Source organism: Buceros rhinoceros, unplaced genomic scaffold, assembly GCF_000710305.1.
Source record: "Buceros rhinoceros silvestris isolate BGI_N320 unplaced genomic scaffold, ASM71030v1 scaffold6564, whole genome shotgun sequence".
Lineage (NCBI taxonomy): Eukaryota > Metazoa > Chordata > Aves > Bucerotiformes > Bucerotidae > Buceros > Buceros rhinoceros.
Window position 1 is genome coordinate 7700 of NW_010406381.1, and position 20796 is coordinate 28495.

The window sequence follows — 20796 nt, forward strand, 5'->3', positions numbered from 1 at the left end:
TGGCGGAAAAAAAGGTAGGGGCAAAAAAAAAAAAAAAAAAAAAAAAAAAAAAAATATTTTTTTCTGGACTAGGATTTCTTTTATGAAGATATGGAACTTCTAACAGAGAAGCTAAGAGCTCTGGCTACTGATGGGAACAAGCACCGAGCCAAAGTAGATAAAAGAAAGCAGCGATCTGTCTTCAGAGATGTTCTACGAGCTGTTGAGGTGATTCTTTTGTCTTACTTCGAATGTCTGGATTCTAACTGTAGTGTACAATTCAACCACTATAGTTTCATTATTAAGTAGTATTACTGTTTCAGTGAAAGCAACAAGAGAAACTTACTGTAAATGAGATTTCCGATTCTGATCGTGTGTGGAAAGTATAACTGCTCTTTAGGGATGTAGAACAAAGAAGGACAAACTGTGTTTATTTTGCTCCAAACTTGACTTCCATATTGAAGAGTGGAGGTTTTTTTGCTTTAAAGAAGCTAAACATTGCAGTGTAGATACTAAATTCTTTTTATTTTATACCATGAGCAGATTTTTTTTGTAAACTCTTTGTAGGACATCCAAATCAGTGTCCTGAATTGTGAAAAGGTTTACTGTAAAATCTCTTACTAAACTGCTGTGCACAATAAACAAAAAGCAACTTAGTAGTCTGGCACATTTCCAAATGGCACCTCTGCCGGGGCCAAAGAAGTGTTTATGTATGGCGGGCAGTTGTTGTCTTAAGCGTTGTGCTGTAATCATCTGGTTTTCTGTATCCAGATTGAGAACAATACCCGAAACAGGACTCTAAAAATACCTGGTTAGTGACATAACTTCTGAGTAAAGCCTCTTAAACAAATGTCAAACTTCTATCACTTTAATAGATTATTTGTTATTTTACACTTCTCAAACTAGATTTTTTACTTGTCAGGTAATTTTTACATGGCTGTATGGGTAAAGCCAGATAAATAATAGTTGACAGAGCAGTTTAACATCTCGGAAATGAAGGAGGCAGCTTTGAAGTGACCTTTGAGATTCTGCGAGTCACTTGCTTTAGCACTTGTTACATTCCACTGTGACAAATGTAGCTTGATGCGCTTGAAAGGTGGGAACTAAATGAGGCTTGCAAATTAACTTAAAGGTGACTCTTGCACTCAACTGGTTTTTCTGGTGATAAGTCCTATTCTTAAAGTCATTTTAAAGATGAAAGTTAAATGGTTGGTTCTTTTTTTAAAATGCTTTCTGACTTGGAGAATATCAGCTTCCAGTCTTACATGAGATTTAACTTCAGGTGTGCATCAGTTTATCAACAAATACAATTTTTAGTATATGTGTATTATATTATTTGGGAGGTTTTGCTGTCCCCAATTTACTAATAAAATTCATCGAGAGAGACACAATTCCTAATAGAAAAGACTGTTTAAAATAAAATTCTCTCTCTTTAATTTTGGATAGGAGCGTGACTTTCCTACAGAGATGGTAAAGTTTGGACCTGAGCGCATGTATATTGACTGCTGGGTTAAAAAACAAACTTATGATACCTTCAAGGAGATTCTGGGGTCCGGGATGCAATACCATTTGCAGGTGAGCTTCTGTTTGATACATGCTCAGACTATTGTTCCCTGTCTGGCTTCTTTGTAGTAATTCAGTCTGAGTTACAAAATCGTGAGCAGAACTTGGGGGAAGGATGGGCTTCGCATTAGAAGTGTTAAAAGGCAACACTTACAAACTGAACTGCAGTGAGCTAGAACTGTCTGGAGAAGCTGCCTCTGAGCTGCAGCCTGGGTGTGCTGAGTTAGCAGTTAGACTTCTCCAAGAAGTGAGAAATTCAAGCTGGGTATCTTTGTAGCTTCAGGGTTATTCCTGAATCTTTATGCTCTCTTTCAGCAGAGTGGTGTGGCCATCTGGCTGCTATAAAGCTACATGCCTCCACCCTTCCTGTTCAAGCCTTTAAATGAAATGCAAAGTTTTAGTCAAAAATAATGAACACAATTTGCAGTTCAGTGATGACAGCATTCGTGAAGGGAAGGGATAAATCCTCTGTCGTAGGGCCTGCTTGTTCATTATTCATCTGTTCAGATATGCGGCAGAGGCAGGAACTCTACTTAGGCGTATACACTCCCAAATTGCAGTGGTAATCAGGGGGTTAAAATCTCCAGTCCAGTGTCAGTAGCATTTCTGGGTGACTGAGGGAGGCCAGGCATGTAGCAACTTTTTACAATTTTTCAAATACTACTTTTACAGCCAGATATTTTTTAAACTGGTGTGTTGTGAAACCCTACAGACCTGTGTCTAGCTGCCTAATCTTGTGTAGAGGATGTAACAAAACAGTGTCTAATTTTGTGGGACAAAAAAATCAAGGGAGAGGGAGAGAGGGGGCTGCCTCTATCTTCTCCAGAGGACAATTGTCCTCATAGCCTTACTGTGATTAAAGGAAGAAGAGTTCCTTGGCTTAATGGCAAATACTAAGATTTGTGTCAAGTTGCTGCTATTTCTTACTAGAATACTTGATGACTACTGTTAAGTAGTCATCTTTGGAGGCATGGTAGTCAGAGGAGAAACTGATCATTTGATGTGTTTCCTGTTTAGTCAAATGACTTTCTTCGGAATGTGTTTGAGCTTGGTCCACCAGTAATGCTAGATGCTGCAACTCTTAAAACAATGAAGATACCCCGTTTTGAAAGGGTAGGTTATTGCACCGTAATGTGCTTTCTTATACATAAATATATTTCTGCTGAATTAAATGGTATTCCAAACATGCACTTTAGAAGGTGTCATCTTTAAACTTGTCACTTGTTCTAACAGTGCCCCATATTGTCCCGAACGAAACCAAACCTTGATTGTATGCATCTTTGAGCTCTTATTTTAGATTTCCACTGGGCATGTGTTTGCTACTGCTTTTCTCCCAAGGGGGTCTGAAGGTTGACTTGGTTGCTGATTGGTACCAGATTCATGCTCCATGCATGTAAAACTTGGGCTCTTATGAGAGATGTAGATTTTTGGGGTAGGAACCTGCAGTAAACCATAGAAACTGAGCCTTTATAAAGACAGGATCCTGAGCTCTCCAGTGTGAAATGGACAGCAGGAGGATAACTTTGTTCTTTTAGTTGTGAATGTACTCATCACATGTCCAAACAATGGTGGACAATTCTGCTACCAAGTGTAATCAGGGCAAACTTAATCTGTGTTGTGTCTGTATTGATGTTCAAGACTGACCAGCTTCCAGAATTGCTTCCAGCTCAGCCTTTCTTACACAGTCTAAGTTTCTTTTAAATGTTTATATGTTAAAATGAATCAGCCTGTCATGGAAAGAAACTATAAATACCAGAAAGCTTACCAGTTTACTTCAAAGATTTTATTAATAAATGATAACTTCCAGCTGTTTTTTAACATAAAATCTCTGAACAAGCCTTTTGAAAATCTGTGGATAATTTTTCCTTTTATTTTGCAGCACTTGTACAACTCTGCAGCATTCAAGGCTCGGACAAAGGCTAGAAGTAAATGTCGTGATAAAAGAGCAGATGTGGGGGAATTTTTCTAGATCTTTTTCCATGGGGTTCAATTTTCATAGTTAAAATAATTTGTAACCTTTAAATGATTTTTTTTTAACTTCTGCAGTCACAGTTTGTACTTGTGAACAGGGATGTTGTATAAAGTCTGTAAATATAGTGCATACTGTAGCTTAGTTGCACATACACTGTATGTAGATTGATGTAAGATGGAGCGCAGGGTACATTATAACACTTGCATTAGATGCAACTTGCTCCAGAGGTGAATATTTGTTGCTGAACTGTTAAATGGGGGGGATAACTGTAGTCAAACGCTGATTGGGTGTCAGATTGGATTCCTTACTTTGTATAAAGGTAAATTCAATGAATTAATTGACTGAGTGTTTTGGTAAGGATGTCATGATAAGAAAAGATGAACTTGTTTGTGTGGAGTTATTTTAGTAACTTTTAAAACTCTTCAGTGAAAGCTGGACAAAGAAATGTCTACATAGTATGACTTCATCCTGAAGGGGACTACGAACTTCAGTTACCTTCACTTTGTGAAGTAAATACTGATACGAATACTTGCCTCAATGTAACATAAAATGAAGATTCTCATGTTCTGAAATTGGATATTTAATTTTTGGAATAAAGATGTTTCTCACTGCTTGATTTCTGTGTAGAAGTGATTACTGCATGAATGAAAATCTGAAATGCTAGAAAAACGTAAATGTTGAAACAAATGGGTTTCGCAGATGGTTGGGTTAGTCTTAATGCTTTAGCAGATGCTACATGAAACTTAACCTTGCTGTGTGTGGAAGGTCCATCTTATTTACATATGGTCTGCACAACAGCCTGCTGTTGTCAGCGGTTTTGTAATGGTCAAATGTTTCCTAGTTCTGGTACTGCAAAACACCTTGTCCCTTATCTTGCAGGAACCATTCCAGCTGCCCTGTTTTTGCCACGTTGAAAACTATTCCCCTACCCTCAGTTTGACTCAAACCTGAACTGTGCTGGTAGCAGAACTGTTTCTTGGGGATGATGGGGGCTTTATGTAATAAAGACACTAAAACCTACATAGCTGGAACTTCTGAATGAGAAGAACTATAAAGTGCTTGTTAGAATAAACATTCTTAATACTGTAGGTCAAGTTATTAGCAGAGGAAGTAAACTTCACACCCAGAAAAAAAACCCTGAAAACCCACACCCTGGAAACTTCTGCTTGCTCTGATAAGGGAAAGTTTGGGGTGGGGTGGTTTGTTTGTTTAGGGCTTGGGGGGTTTTTTTTTAGTTTCAGATTATAGCTGAACCTATTCTAGAAAACCCATAAATACTAATCAGTTGTATCTTCTAATTTACAATTTTTTTCTTAAATAATCCCTTACATAAGAACTTGTTTGGCTTATGAAACTGCTTACACCACAGCAAGGCCTTCAACTGACATTTGTGCTATTACTGACATGCTGTCAGTGTTTGTCACACAAGTTGGGGAGAAACTGCTTAGTGAACTAGGTGAAACTGGCTACCTGTGTTTGCCCAGGCTGAGACTGGGCCCCTTGAGCTGCACCGTTTGCACGGCTTGTTGCTCTCTTCCCGTGGCTTCTGGGCGGTCACCCCAGGCATGCTTTGCTAGTGTAGAGTAGCCATTTTGATAGCTTCCTGTCCTGCCAGCATTTTGCAAAGCTGCTCTCCAGAGCACCTCCTGGCGAGTGGCCAAGCATGTGGCTGCCCCTTACCCCATTGCACCGTGGCCACCAACCACAGAGACCTGGATGGCTTCCAAGGCTGAGTGAAGGGTGACAGGCTGTTTTGCTGCCCTGCAGAGATCTGATAGGTTTGTAGACCCTTTCAGGCTTGGAACTGGAGAGGCCTGCGTCCTCAGCTTTCAATTAGAACGGTGTCAGGAACCATTCAGCGATGGAGGTGAGATTTTTTTTTCTGGCTTTGCACATCCTTGTTTGGAGGGAGGACTTCTAGGAGACCCCTGCAGAAAGGGAGCAAGCTTTTTAGATCTGTTACTGGCCCAGCTACTCAAGAGTGGGCAGCAGCAGAGCTTGTCAGCTTGGGGTGGGAACTATGAGACAGAAGATGTATCCTCTATACTGTTTCCTGAAAGAAAAATCTCTTTACTGTCAGTGTAAAGTGTTTCAAAACTCTGGACATCTAGAATGGCTTCAGAAAGGATTTGTTTTGGTGTCCCTTTGTGTAAGTGTCAGCTGCCTGTCCTTACCGTGTGCTGTAACTTGTTCTGCACCGTCAGCAAGAAAAAATCCGAGTGATCAAAAGAACTGTCTGGGAAGGAGCAGTTACTAATGGTCTCAAACAGTTTGTCAGAATTTATTTTTTTAAACAACTAAGGATGCTGTACAAATTAGTCCATCCCATAATAGTGTCCAACTTGAATTTATATGGTGTGTGGGAGAAGGAGGAAAATAACCTGTTTTTTCCAGTCTATGCTTTTCAAGTACTCATGACTGCAGTATTGTAGGCAGGACTCTTCTGCATAGCAAACTGGTTGCTCATTGCTACAGTGTTGTAGATACGACTGTTCTGCATAGAAAATGAGCTTCAAAAAGGCATAATAAACAAAAAGATTAGTGAAGCATCGATCATCAGTAACAAACCTCATTCTCCATGGTAGGATATTACTGTAACGATTCCAATGTGATAAAAAAGAGCTGTATTTGTGCTGATTTCTTTTTAAAGAGATCAATATTGTGAAGTCAGTATACTTAGCCAAGATGAATTCTAAATATAGATTGAACGGGACAGTCTGTTTCGTAGCTGCCTTCATGGGTCCTGCAGGAGCTGACAGGTTCCTATGGATCTAAAAGTAGAGAGAGGAGCAGCAGAACAAGTTTTCTTCGGGTGATTTTGACTGGCTGATCTCTTCCATAGTGGCATTACCTGAACATAGTTATGTTGTAAGTAATGTTTCATTCTTCTGCTTTTTAATTCCTTTTAGACCTGATTTCCTTTTTTCTGTTAAGAATTTTTGGTGTGTTCTCATTCTAAGTTGTAGTTTTACCAGAACAGCTTAAGAAGAAATTTTGAAGTCATGTGGGGAAAAGAGTCTTTAAGCAAAGCATAAGTACAAGACAGAGTGACTCCCCAAACCCCAATGTCTAGACTGGTGTGTTGGGAAAAGAATTGACAGTTTTGGCCAGTGACACTGATGTCTGTATCTTCTCTCCTCTGTTTGGTACGTGAACGCAATCAAACAAATGGACTTCGTTGAACTACTACTGGTTATTTTCACTGTGGTTATATGCAGTGAGGAAATGGGTTTTAAGTAATTAATAATGAATGCAGAAACATATAATTCATAACATTAATGAATCAAAGGTACTCACATTTATTACAGCTCAGGTTATGACAAATAGTCTTACCTGGAGTTGCAGGGAGGTACTAATCAAAATAACCACAACAAACAACTGCTCTTCAGAAGCTAAAAATAACCAGGAGCTTCTGCGCATGAGGGAGTGACTTGAAGCACGCCGGTGTTGAAACTCAGGGCTCTGTAACGATGGCAGTTGGCCAGGGGTGTGCTTGTGGGGAGAGAGCAGCGCCAGCGCTGGTGGAGACGTGGCTCACATGCAGACTGTGCTGCCTGGCACCGCGATGCATTTTAGGGGATGGACAGCGGACGCAGCCATCTGTCCTGAAATTACTGCTGCTCACCCAAAAAGCATACACTTGGTAAGGGTAAGCATGGCTATGCCAGCTTTTTTACCTCATCTTTGCATTTTGCAGCAACAATTCAGAACAGCTAAAAAACCAAGCCATAATCTTTCCTTACACTATTAAATATGAATCTAAAAGTGCACCTGTGGGCCCATCGATCCCCACCAGCCGAACAAGCCCCACTGTCAGGGGAGATTGAAGCACGTAAGTCTTCAGACTTACTGAGGCTCAGTGAATGTTTACTTGGCTGTGTGCTCAGATTCAGGGGAATTTATGACAATCTACTGCCTCTGGTTTGATGAGGGTGAGAGCAGATCTTTTCTGTAAACACTAGGGCCTGTATTCCTCAAGCTTTAGGCTTTCAAGTGCTAGATTGGGAATCTGGTCACACTGTGTTCTCCATTGCTTGGAGAGAGAGAGGAAGATGCATGTCAAGAGGGCATTTCAACCCAGTTAGGACTCAGAAATCACCCTTAGGTGCTCAATACCCTCCATCAACAGGAGGTTCGCATCCCATGAAGTGATGAGTTACGTTTGGTGGGTAAAATTGAAGTTGGGAGCTTTGATAAAATACTAAATGGGTAAAACATATTTGACTACAAGTCTAAACTAATCTCTATGAGCTTCGCTCTCACATTCACAAGCAAGGGAAGGTACCTTTAGACTGCCAGGTCAAAAAGACCTATCTGTTTGCCGATTTGGGCCCCATACAGTGCTTTTTTTAAGGCAAGGAATGTGTTAGTGTGGAGTAAAGGCTTTGCCATCAGGCTTTCATTTGTCAAAAACTAGCATCTATGTGAAGTAGAACCACATCAGGAGACTGTATTTTGCTCTGTTTTTCACAAATAATAACTTCACAGGGATATTCCAAGGTGCATAAGCAGGCCCCTGTTCTTGCTGCTTATCTCCTATACACCTGTTCCTGCTTCCTCTGTGTTATCTCTGAGTTACCTCAGCTGAAAGCACCGGACCTGAGTGACATCCTTCCTGGCAGTGTTAGTGAAGGTTTGGATTTCACTGCAATCAGGGTATCATCCATCATCTTACCAAGCACCCACCAAAACAAAAGGGTTATACAACCAAATAACTAACATTCAAATCAATGCTGGAGCCAGTCAAATAGATTTTTCTCTTTCTCCACACACAAATAGATGTACAAGTGTGTGTAAGTATCAAGTGCTCAAACACAAAGTAGAAACGAAATGATACTCATCAAAGACCTCGAAGAAAAAACAAGTCCTTATGCACTGAGTTACCCTTGCCTCTAAGATCTAGTAAGTGTGCTGGTCCCTCAAATCCCCTCATTTTAAGGGTTGTGAAGGCTGTTCAGCATTTTCTCAGAACATGACTCCAACTGTAACCTGTTATTTCCCATATCTATACTGTAATTTACCTTTTTAATTGTTGTTTCTTTTAGATACAATGGAGAGGCCTTCCTTGGAAATTAACCTGCCTGGTACTCACCAAGAAGGAAAACTTTATGTAGTTGATTCCTTAAACAACCTAAACAAACTAAATGTTTGTCCAGTTGGATCCCAACATGCACTAGGTACGTATGGTAGGTGATGCCTGTAGGTACAACAGGCTATAAAGAAATAGTTATGACGTTTGAAAAGGCTGACCACGTTGTGTATCACTGGTGTCAACAGCCCAATAGGCCAATATGTATATATCAAGCTCTGTACTGAAAAATACATGAAAAAGGTTGAAAATTATGTAGTTTACACAGAACAGTTTAATGGTTTAGCTGATCCTGCTGAGTATTTCAAGGATTGAAAAATCCTTGCATTTGGCTAGCAATTCACTGTCAAGCCTGAACTTCCCTTTCCACTGGGATTTGTGAGGATAATGTCTCTAGTAATACCCAATATACACCTACTACATAAATAACAGGGTAACTCTTCACAAGCCCTAAAATTCACACGTGGCAACAGAAACACCAGAGAATTTCTGTACATTCTTTTAAGACACATCTCCTAAAGACTTGAACCAGTTATCTGAAATATCTCATTAGACTTTTAACCATTTTAATTTGCAGACTCTTTACTTACAGTTTCAGATATGGACTCACACACTTCTACCTGTTTTACAGGGTTTTTATCTTTGATTTCTCATGGCAATGAGAATATTTTTACCCAGTGTCCTGGTTTGAGCTGGTGATAGCTACAATATATCTGAGTTCTTGGTGACCCAAAAACATCTTAAAATGTGGAGTTTTTCAGCAGTGTTCCACTTAACAATATTTGAATCTCCTTTTATTTCCCTTACTATAAAAGCAAATTTGACTGAAGAAAATCTATAGAACAGTTATGTTTAAATGAGTTTCAAACAGCCATCACTTAATCTTGCTTCTACTTACAGGACTTAAATGCCTTTCCATTACTTGTGTTTCTCAGTCTCCTAACCTTTCCTAATGCAACTGTCTGGAATGGTGCTGTTTTCTATATTTAATACAAAGACGTTAGACATAAGCTACTTTATTTGCATTTGTAGATTATCTTGATACCGTCACTTCTACAAGTACAAAATGAGGCAATGGGATAAATCAGTTTTAATGTCAAAGAAACACTTTGACAGAGTGACTGTCTTGCTTGCTTTTGTAATTTTTATTGTATTTTTTTATTATATTATTTGTATTGTATTGTTTACTTTCCAGGTAAATAATGAGGGTTCTGTGGAATCATATATAGTTTTGTAGAATAACCATGTGCATGCTCCTCCGTACATTTCAGACATAAATATGTAGCTTAATAGCTATTTTATGCATCAATTTGTAAAGTGATTTGGCTCCTTTTAGGATTATTCTTTTTAATATTCTCTTTTTTAAAAAAACCCAAACTACTTGGAGATTCTGTAGTTTTCTCATGCCATCAGTTAAATACATAAAAGGAATTTTTCAGTCCTTAGCTGCTTTATTTAGTAGCAAAAAGTTCTGGTTTACTTGACAGAAAATCAGTGAGTATTTTTCAATTTCTGGTAAATGCTAAAGTCTTACGAATGATCTATTAGTAGTATAGCAGATGCCAAATTCACTTTAAAAACGATGTTTCAAGAATGTTACAGTACACAGCAACCCCTTTGTTCAGTAGCTTAACATGACCTGGTGTAATCAAACACACCAGCCATGACGTTAAAAGCTATTTAAAATGTATATACCTTTTGATTGCTTTGGTGGCAACCATGCAGCAATTTCTTTATGTTTGAGATGATCAAACAGTCCCACTGTTCGCTCTTTGGCAAGAATATCTGTCCACTGATTCCTTACAACACTGCAGCCTGGCACGTTCAGCCAGCTGAAATAGTAGGAAGCATTCATTAGGCAGAGCAAGCCCAGACTACTTTTGAGACCTCTATTGATATCTTAGTATTCTTGAGAGACAGCAGTAGCAGGACCTTCCCAACCCTATTATTCTGATGAGAAAGCAATATTGTTCAGGCACTTAGTATATGATGCATTTGTTACGAATGGTAAGGGAATAAAAATAACCCCCCAAACCCTTAATATTAAAAGGTTTCAGCTTACCCACAGCCACTATCATGTTAAATGCAATAGAGAAAAGCAGATATATTCCCAGGGATTTCCTGCAAGCTCCGTGAGTTGCTCAGCCTTGGGTTGGTTCATTATTAAAGTGTCGTAATGGCATATGTAGCTTCCCCACACTTTTATCACCACATAGGCTTAGTTGCAAATCACCTCAGTGATTTCTACCAGCTAAAACAAGATATTTTTCACAGATAGAAATCATCTAGAAAGATATTTTTCACAGATACACATGCCGCTTTTCCTTTCAGAATGCCAAGACAGCAATTACAGAAGGAGAAATTATAGTACTTTGCATACAATATTAGTCCGTATGAGACTGACACCAAAATGAAATTGCGTTAGCTCCCCGTTCCCCCCAAACATAAAACCAAACCTTAGTGAGCAGTTAAAGTACTAACTTCCCCTATAAGTAACACATTATTTAAAAAGAAATAAACCAGCTGGCCACACTGATTTGAGGGCAGTACTGCAACTACTTGTTCCTTTTTCCTCTCAACATACGTAGTCCCTGTGAGAATCTGCTCCATTTTTGACAATTTGGGAGGATATGTACCTGAGTTTTTACTGGAATGAAACCAACAAAACCTAAAGAAGAATAATACAGAAAACATTTGTTTTAAGATAAAAAGTCAAGACCTACGTTCATGCTGTCCAACATCAGGAGCTTAACTGAGCTGCTTAATTTGGGAAATTAATCATCCCAGGGACACTTCTATTGTCAAAGAGAAAAAGAAGGAACTCTAAGGATGAATCATAGAATCACAGAATCATAGAATGATTTGTGTTGGAAGGGACCTTAAAGATCACCTAGTGCTAACACTCCTGCCACAGGCAAGGACACTTTCCAACAGACCAGGTTGCTCGAAGCCCCATCCAACCTGACCTTGAACACTTTCAAGGTGGGGGCATCCACAGCTTCTCTGGGCAATCTGTTCTAGTGCCTCATCACCCTCATAGTGAATAATTTCTGCCTTATTTCTAATATAAATCTACCCTCTTTCAGTTTAAAGCCATTACCGCTTTTCCTGTCACTACATGCCCTTGTAAAATTCTCTTTCTGGCTTTCCTGTAGGCCCCTTATAATTTCTGGAAGGATGCTATAAACTCTCCATAGTCTTCTCTTCTCCAGGCTATTTGTGTTGGAAGGGACCTTAAAGATCACCTAGTGCTAACACTCCTGCCACAGGCAAGGACACTTTCCAACAGACCAGGTTGCTCGAAGCCCCATCCAACCTGACCTTGAACACTTTCAAGGTGGGGGCATCCACAGCTTCTCTGGGCAATCTGTTCTAGTGCCTCATCACCCTCATAGTGAATAATTTCTGCCTTATTTCTAATATAAATCTACCCTCTTTCAGTTTAAAGCCATTACCGCTTTTCCTATCACTACATGCCCTTGTAAAATTCTCTTTCTGGCTTTCCTGTAGGCCCCTTATAATTTCTGGAAGGATGCTATAAACTCTCCATAGTCTTCTCTTCTCCAGGCTGAACTCTTTCAGCCTGTCCTTATCAGGGAGGTGCCCCAGCCCCAGATCATCTTCATGGCCCTCCTCTGGACTCTTTCCAACAGGTCCATGTCCTTCTTATGCTGGAGGCCCCAGAGCTGAACACAGCACTCCAGGTGAGGACTCATAAGAGCAGAGTAAAGGTGGAGAACTACCTCTCTCCACCTGCTGGTGACACTTCTTTTGATGCAGCCCTGGATACGGTTGGCTTTCTGGACTGCAAACGCACGTTGCCGGGTCATGTATAGGATGATTGTATACCTCAATTTTCAACATGAATTTTTCTCTCTCTTCTTTTGAAAACATTGGGCCTGTTTAGGTTTTTAGAAAGCCTTCCAATGAAAACTTCACTGCAACCACTGTACATGTAAAAACTGACTTGCAAAACTCTGAACTGTGAAACAGGTCAACTTCAAAAAAAGACTGTGTTTCAACAACAGAAACATTTTTGTTGAATATGTTCCAACAACTGTAACAGATATACTTGTTTTTATACTTCCAAATTCAAGCTGAGCTCATAAAGTTGGTTTCTTCCCTTTCGTGCACTATCTGTTGGCCAAAATTATGATGTATTCTGCATCATTTCATGAAGCCAAGAACATTCTATCATGTTTATCCTAATCAACTTTAACAAACTTCATCATCAAATGATTTGTCATCTCATAACAGATGAGGAAGAGAACGCTGATGGTACTGGAGAAAACACAGCAGGGACTAACATAAGAAACCAGTGTTTGTTCTTCGTCACCTTTATTCTTACTTTGATCGTCAGTTTGGCACTTGTTTCATTCGTAATTTTCTTAATAAGTAAGTAAACCAAAGCATGGCTCTTAAAAAAGCAGGGCCACTTGGAAGAAGAACTTTGCTGAAGTTATCATAACATGCTACTGCTGCATTTGCATGGGCAAAGGCTTTGGCTGGTTATGGGCAGCGAGTCTCGGTGCTGGGTGCAAAACACAGGCCTCTACTCTCTGAGCTAAAAGGCACAATTTTGATCTCAGTGCAAAGGTTTTGTGAGCTTGAACAGCTGTAAAGAATTTAGCTCAGCATGGTTATACCATGTTGATAAAAATGCTGACTGTAAATTAAATAAAATTTTAAAGATGACTGTACGGCAGTGAGATACTTTGACAATGTGCCTTCCATTCCTTTCCAGATAAAACTCCGCATTGGTGTCATTCCACTGAATCTGGAATTACACCCAGGCTAACACTTAAATTAGGTGACCTGAAGGTTGCCTGCTACGTACTGAATGGGAATTGGTTTGGAACTAAGAAAACCTCGAACTAAAGAAACAAAAAATTAGATAAGATACATCAAAATTGGCAATAGCATTGAGTCTGTAGACATAATTAGTGTTCAGCTTCAGCTGGACTGGTTGGGGTGGCTTAGCTAAACACACGGCTACAGATGACTTTGGTTTATGGAGCCCTTGCCATCTTGAGGATTTCTGGGCCAACGGTATTGAAGAGAATAAGAGGTGAATTCGTTTAACTTACAAGTCCGTTTTGAATGCATTGGAATCCATATGAAATCAAGATTTCTTTTATCCTATAGCAGGGAATTCCCTGGAGCACAGCAAAGATCCTCATTTTGCTTTTTGAACAGGAAATGCTAACCTTTGACCGAATTTGCTCACAAGCACACATAAAACAGTATATCAGACAAGAGGTCGTGACTGCAAAACACTAATTAAAATATCTCATACTCGAATCTCAGATTTATTTAATGGACATCAGCTAAAAGTAGAGGTCTGGTACAGAAAAATGAGTAATGTGCCCCTCTAGTGGAAAAATGATAAACAGTGAAAAGGCTGCTTACAGAGATTAAATGAGTTTGCTTGGGCTCGGGTTGGTGGAGGCCTGTGGTTTTCAAAACTGTTTTCCAGCAGTGTTTCAGATTACATTACAAGCATGATCTGAGATGTTTGCAGTCCATAGACACAGATTCATTTAGCATCGGCACTAATAGACATAACCCTCAAAACCCATGTGTAAATTTTGTTAATTTCAGAAGGCCAAAATAAAAAATAGCTGCAAAAATGTACATGACAGATACTGCGTATTGGTATTCTAGAGGAAACTGGCCTCCAAATGCCAGTATTTCAAGAATTTTATTTTAATCTGAATGCTTGAGGAAAGCCAGTGATGTGGTTGTAGTCTGCTGTGTGTTTCAGTAGTTGTACTTTTAGAAAAATACAGGTACATACTGCCCAGAAATAGCATCTTTGAGCCCCTGAATAAGACATTTTCCTGTGGACACTAATGGAATGGATACACTCCTGAAGACTGCAAAATTTGTCTGAGCCATATTTGATTTTACTACACTGCACTAAATGAAGTAAAACAGCAGTTAAGGAATTAAGAATGTAGTGAGCAGGTAACTCCACCAGATGCAAAAACTTCTTACCTTTAGGTTCTGCAGTTCTTCTCTTGTTTAATATTAGTACTCATCATAATTCCCTACAAGCTCCCACAGGAATGCAAGAGGGGGTAGTAATGCTTTTGACTTGAATGTTACCAATTTAATACAGTACATTTTCTTTTTCAAGTTCAAACAAGAAACAGGTTGGACCAAATATCAAGCAGACTAATATCTGAAAAGAAGAGCATAGAAGAACTTAAGAAGATGCAGAATATGATATTAAAGCATCTAAATCAATCAAGAAATAAGGAAAAGGGGAGATACCTCTTCACACAGTCTCCTGATCTTCACGATTACCTCTTTACCCATGCTGAGCTGAAAGTTCCTGGAGAATAGATCTTCTTTGGAATGAAATTCAGTGTGTTTATGTACTCAGCTATTTTCACAAGCTACTTAAACATTCTGATATGGTCACAGGAGTATTGGAAAAGCCAACTGAATGAAAAATATTAGAAAATAATATTTTATCATGTTTTATGTGAACATAGATCTTGAAAACTAAGTCTATGTGATTTACAATAAACAATGGATTGTCAACAATTTTGGGCCAGAGTTCCAGATTCTCTGTGCATTGTAAATTGCAGGGCTGAGGGCTTAGTTTTACTTTAAATGTAAGTGAATGGTTGCAGAAAGTAGTGATTTTTATTCATGTGATTCCAGCATGACCTTGTTCACTTAGTCATTCTCCTGTTTCTTTGGAACAAGTTTTGTGTTTGCTTCTCTATTACTTGTATTTAAGGATAACTTCAGACCCCATAACTTACAAATAAATCAAATTCTGCCACGGAGTTGGGTGGTTTTCCTTTCTGTGCAACTAAATAGACTGACTTACTACTCCTTTTGTGAATAAATAAACTTGAATAAAAACAAACCCTTTCATAACGTGCCATATTCAGCCCAAATTTGCATTGACTAAAAATGGGTGTCATATCGTCTCACATGGGAAATGGTTGGGTTTAGAGAACCCAGTCTGATAATACCCATCTCGTTGCAAATGCCAGGATGCTCTACTCAGTACTGCGGGCAGTTTCTGGGTGACGTCCAAGTGTTTTTATAAAGTGATGTGGGGAAAATACTACATCTTCTTATACTCTTCCCTTAGTTGCTGTTGGCCACTACTGGAGAAAGGCCAGGCAAAACCTGGTCTGAACCTTCATGTTTTTAAAATGGAGCGGTACCTCAGAGGGTGGAAGCAGGAGCCAACACTTTCTCACTCTGACTTTACACAGGTTGGAGAAAGACACCCAAAAGTGTGATCACATAAGGGACTGGTGGGTAGCTTTGTAATTTGAGTATCCAGAAACTTCCACTGGTACATACATTAAGAAGCCACCTCCATTTCAATAAATAAATTGGTTATTCAAGCCAGTGCAATGGCAGCTGACACTACGGAGTATGTCCAGCATCTCTTCTACTTCGAGTTCTCTTTCTCATCTAATGCTTTATTATCTCTTCTGGACAGTTTTACAAAAAAGTCACCGAAGTCAACACCTTGCATTGCAGTCTCCTTTTCCAGAATGAATGATAGTCCTTTCTGTGATGACTGTTTCATTGTCTACAACTGAGTGAAGAACTGGACCTAGTTCTTGGATCTAGGATTTGGTATCGCTCTACTTGGGTTTGCCCACCAATTCTATTCCTGCTATTAGGAGTGCTTTGCTTTACACCTGTGTTTTACATCATCTTCTTTCTATTTTTTGATTTTTCTTTTCCTGATGCATTACTGTCAAGTCATTCACATGAAAACTATGAGGTTTAGTCTTAGGAGTTTATTACTTTCGCTGTTAATTCCCAGCTGCAGTTGATATTATCTCTTCTGATATCATAAGCAGTTGTTAGAAAGATGACTTCAATACAGCTAACAGAGAATGATAGAAGTGTAGAGTAAGTTGTAAGGAAAGAAATCCTAAAAGCCCAACCAAAATGTTTTTCTGTGAATGCTGTTAAATGATGAAACAAAAAGTATTATAAGACTAAAAACATGACACTTGCAGTGTTGTTTCCCGGTTCTTCTCTGAACTGTCAGCTGCTTTTTAGTGACAGTACTAAGTTTGCATCTCTCCCACTCATCTTGTAGCTGCCGTAGCTGCTTTCGAGCTCCTGTCTTGCACTCACACACATCTATACTTGTTAGTCAGGGAGAAACAACTCTAGTATTTGGCATTCAGTGCATCTCAAATGTGTGGATTTGTCACATCCTTCGTTGCAATTGCAGCTATCAGAGCAGTCTGTAGTCCACTGGAAAATTATGCCAATAGTTAATAGATTTTTTTTTTTCTGGCTGGAGACTGTAAATAAAATCTGTACTACAGCAACAGTCCCCAAAGAAATGAAAGCTTCCTCATCTCCCTGATCTTGTCCTCAATTACTCTTAATCTAGTTATTCAATCAGTACTCATAATACATCCTGTCTACATACTTTTCCTGTCTCTTAGTGATTAGAAGTGTTGGGGTTATTTTTCACTTCATGGTTTGATCCTGCAAGCTGCTGAGTGCCTTCAACTGCCACAGACTTAGAACCAGCTGGGACATAACAATGTGCAGGCGTGCTCATTATCACACAGGACTGAGGCCCCAAATCACCCTTTTCATATTTGTTTCTTCACTTGCAGTGATCAGGGAATAAATTCAGTGACTGGAAAATATGAAAGGTCCAAGGAACTCCTCAGGCTCATCCTGTTAACACTGCTGAAACATACCTGTTGTTGGAGCCACTTGCGTGCAAGGGAGACATAAGGTGGCACTGCAAGTGGCTGCTTATGGCTTCTCAGCTCAAGTTACCAATGTCCATTTACAGTTAGAGCTGCTTCCATATGAGACCAAAGCAAGCACCAAGAGGTCTGCTTTGACAGCAGAGCACCACAATCACTCCACCAACACTTTCTGGAGCAATCGCCTAAACAGAAGCAAGTAGCAGCTCCTTCTGTCTAATCTACTGACAGTGAAGCAGTCCCAAACAAACCAATATTTGACTCTTCAAATCTTCTACAAATTTGACCCTGAGGTGAATTCCAGCTCATTCCAGAACTCCATAATCCTCATCTTGAATAAACAGCAAAGTGACTAGCAAACTCCAAGCTCCAACTGCATATGGCATAACCACTGTGCTGTATGTGGATGTTACAATGCCTCCTGCAGACACGGGTAAGATCTCTGTTCTTGTAAGGCAGCACAGCTCAGGAGCTTTTGCAATGTCAGGTATTATGACAAAGAACAAGAGGAAGGTGATCTGACAGTAATAGCTCCATCTTACAGCAGTAACAACCATTCCCCTCAGCAGAACCGCTTCTTTCCTTTTTCTCCTATTTGCTGTATTTTCTGGTATAGGCTATAGAGATAGCTATCCAAAGTAATTTGCCTTTCAGTATTTCTCTGAGTCTACTGTAAATAAAAATAATGTACAAAGGGTTCAGACAGAACAGGCCACTGACTCTCATCTCTCTCAACAGCTGCAACTATTATCATTACTGAAATGACGACTTCAGGAAATTTTCTTCTAAATGAACCCAGACAATACCAGAAGGACACTGATAAGCCAGAAGAAATACTTGAGAGATTTAACCAAGAAATTATCTTCAGCTTCCATCAAAGGCATCATGGTTCCAGTCCCTGAAGTGCTGGCTGAATCTTTAGGTGGTTAGGTAGTATCAGTAGACAAAATACCTTCTTCCCCAGGTTAGCTTGCTGAGAAATTCACGTCTTTGTTCCAGGTATCCACAAGAGTCTGTGTTCTTGCTAACCCAAAACCATCAGGCTGAATCTGACGATGGGAAATTACATGTGGAGAGACTATACAGTAATAGAAGAGGGTTAGCTAGTGCAGGCATTTGCTTGCCTTCCTTGGGGTCATGTAACCATAAGAACACCAGCTTGTACTCAGTCTTGTGCTCCTCGAGTAGGAAACAAGAGCTCCATATCTACAAGCAGCATGGAAGCACTGAGGACCAAACATTGTTCATAGAGACCTGTCTATGAACCAGTCAGAGGTCAGATGAACACAGACATTTGGCATCTTCATTAGAAAATGATGCACAGACAGTAAAGGGGAGTTTTGAAAGGCAATCAAACACACCCCTTTACCTCAAAGGAACATCAGATTTACTTGAACCATTCCTGACAGATACTTGTCCATTCACATTCCAGAATATTTAAATGTTGGGACTTCCACAACTCTCCTCTTCCAGTGCTTAACTAACCACATAGTTAATTCTTTTTCCTGAAGTCTAACTAAAACTTTCCCTCCTGAAATTTAATCCCATTATTACCTGACCTATTGCTTGTGAATATGAAAAATAGTTTATTACCTTTCCATTTTCCAGTTTTTTTATAGTATACTAACTCTGCAAGACAATTTTCCTCTTAAAAAAGCTTTTTATACCATCTGAGATACTTGGGATTTTAATATAACATTTATTCTTAAATTCTAGTATGAGTTCAGTTCACATGCTTCATTCACTAGAGACAATACAAAGCTGCATACGGGTAAAATACAAAATGATGTGCATACTCTGAATCTGGGAAAAGAGAAAATTCCAGGAATGGCAAAAGGACTGTCACAATTTTTGCTAGACTGCATGCTCTCGAAGGTGATGTGTGGCGTGTGGCACGCAATCCAAACTGTTCAGGAACACTAAACGCGGTGTAAAGGCATTTGCAAAACGAGCAGCGGAACAATGTTGAACAAAGCAGAACGAGTATTGTCAGAACTGGAATTATCTGAAGAACAAGACACTCTTGTGTATTCTGTGTTTTGCCTCACAGTGGTAAATTAGCAGCAGCACTGTGCTGTGACTATTTCACAGTGTTTCATGGGGTTTTGAAGTCTTTGAGGATGAAATGTTCATACTCATTCTACCAGAGCATAATCTGGTAAAATTACACATGAAATTGCCTGCAAATACACATTTTCAGATGCAAACCCCCAAGTTTTCTTATTCATTTCAGCCTGTCTTACTGGAAGTTCTGCTCTGAGATTCAGAACCTACCCCACTGGAAATGGAAACAAAGCAACGTGCTCCACAAAGTTTTAGTGTTTTGAAAATGTTTATTTTGACAAAGAAAACTGCAACCAGTTCTAATTAGAACTCTGATTAAGCAACACCCAGATAAAACAGCTGCCAAATAGCCACTAAAAATTGGATTTATGTTTTATTCATTAGTAACTGAAAGTCATCTGTCCAAGAAGATGATTAACTTGATCTTCTTATGGGCTGCTAGTGTAATTTATCTTGAAAGATGTTTGTGAATAATGGAAGTTGGATCAAACCCTTCGATTGCAGCCCAGTGCTACTGGGATTAAGGGAACTGTTCTCCTCAGTTAAGAAAAAAAGCACATTTGGTCCATTACATGTTACTGTTCTTGTTTTCCTGACAGATTAGTAGGAACACTGAGACTTAAAGAGAGGGACTGAGGGGATGAATGTGCTGTCACTTTCTCTGGGATACATAAGTGATAGTAATACCACGGCCAAAGAGATTAGTCTCATTTGAGAACTCAATCAATCTCAGCATTCAAGCAAAGGTTTTTATAGACTCTGGTTTCCTATCCTTTCTTTGGTTTCTGGGCCACACGTCAGCAATCAAAATGCTGTCCACGATTCACTGATGAGCCAGCAAAACCCCTGAATGGTAATGAGAACCTTCCAGTAGAAAGAGTCACAGCACAGTGCTGCTGCTAATTTATCACTGTGAGGCAAACCACATTACACCCAAGGGTGAAAGGACAATTTAAAAATCGATTGCCTGCCAATTTAAAAATCTATTAATAATTACGGGTTTGCTTTTCGAGTTCTGCACTGCTCATTTAATCTTAATATCTTCTTCACCACAAAACTGACTTTGGAAAACAGTGCTTGTCTACAAGGTGACACGAAATGTTGAAACTCATGGACACCCTTTGTGAAAGCTCATCAGCTTCCAATACTGCCTGAGGTTTTTTTTCTGAAAGGCACACTGAGCCTTCAGAAGACTTCTCCCTGAGTACTCAGAATCATATGGGTGGATATGTAGGTGATAACAATATTTTTATTTATTTTTCAACCAAAGGCATGACATGGATTCTAGTCCTTTTTGTGTACCATCAGTGACTGGTTGGCCTCACATCCTGGAGCAAGCTTAAGTAACTAGATAATGGAGGGAAAGTTTGCTACCTATAAACCAATAATAACAAACACAGAATATA

General features: G+C 39.4%; 2 protein-coding genes across 2 annotated transcripts in view; both read left to right on the forward strand.

Moving 5' to 3' along the window:
- The window catches only part of IFRD1 (interferon-related developmental regulator 1), a 10202-nt gene extending 6077 nt beyond the window's left edge, over window positions 1–4125 (forward strand). The window contains exons 8-11 of the mRNA XM_010134057.1: window positions 73–207; window positions 1426–1554; window positions 2560–2655; window positions 3422–4125. Coding sequence (XP_010132359.1) covers window positions 73–207; window positions 1426–1554; window positions 2560–2655; window positions 3422–3511 — 450 coding nt within the window. The 3' untranslated portion in view covers window positions 3512–4125. The remainder of the gene's footprint in view (window positions 1–72; window positions 208–1425; window positions 1555–2559; window positions 2656–3421) is intronic.
- Window positions 4126–8564: 4439 nt separating this feature from the next.
- Window positions 8565–14951, forward strand: LSMEM1 (leucine-rich single-pass membrane protein 1). The gene is made up of 3 exons (XM_010134059.1): window positions 8565–8691; window positions 12861–12998; window positions 14743–14951. Exons 1-3 carry the CDS (start codon window positions 8565–8567, stop codon window positions 14949–14951), a joined length of 474 nt encoding a protein of 157 aa, XP_010132361.1.
- Window positions 14952–20796: the final 5845 nt, after the last annotated feature.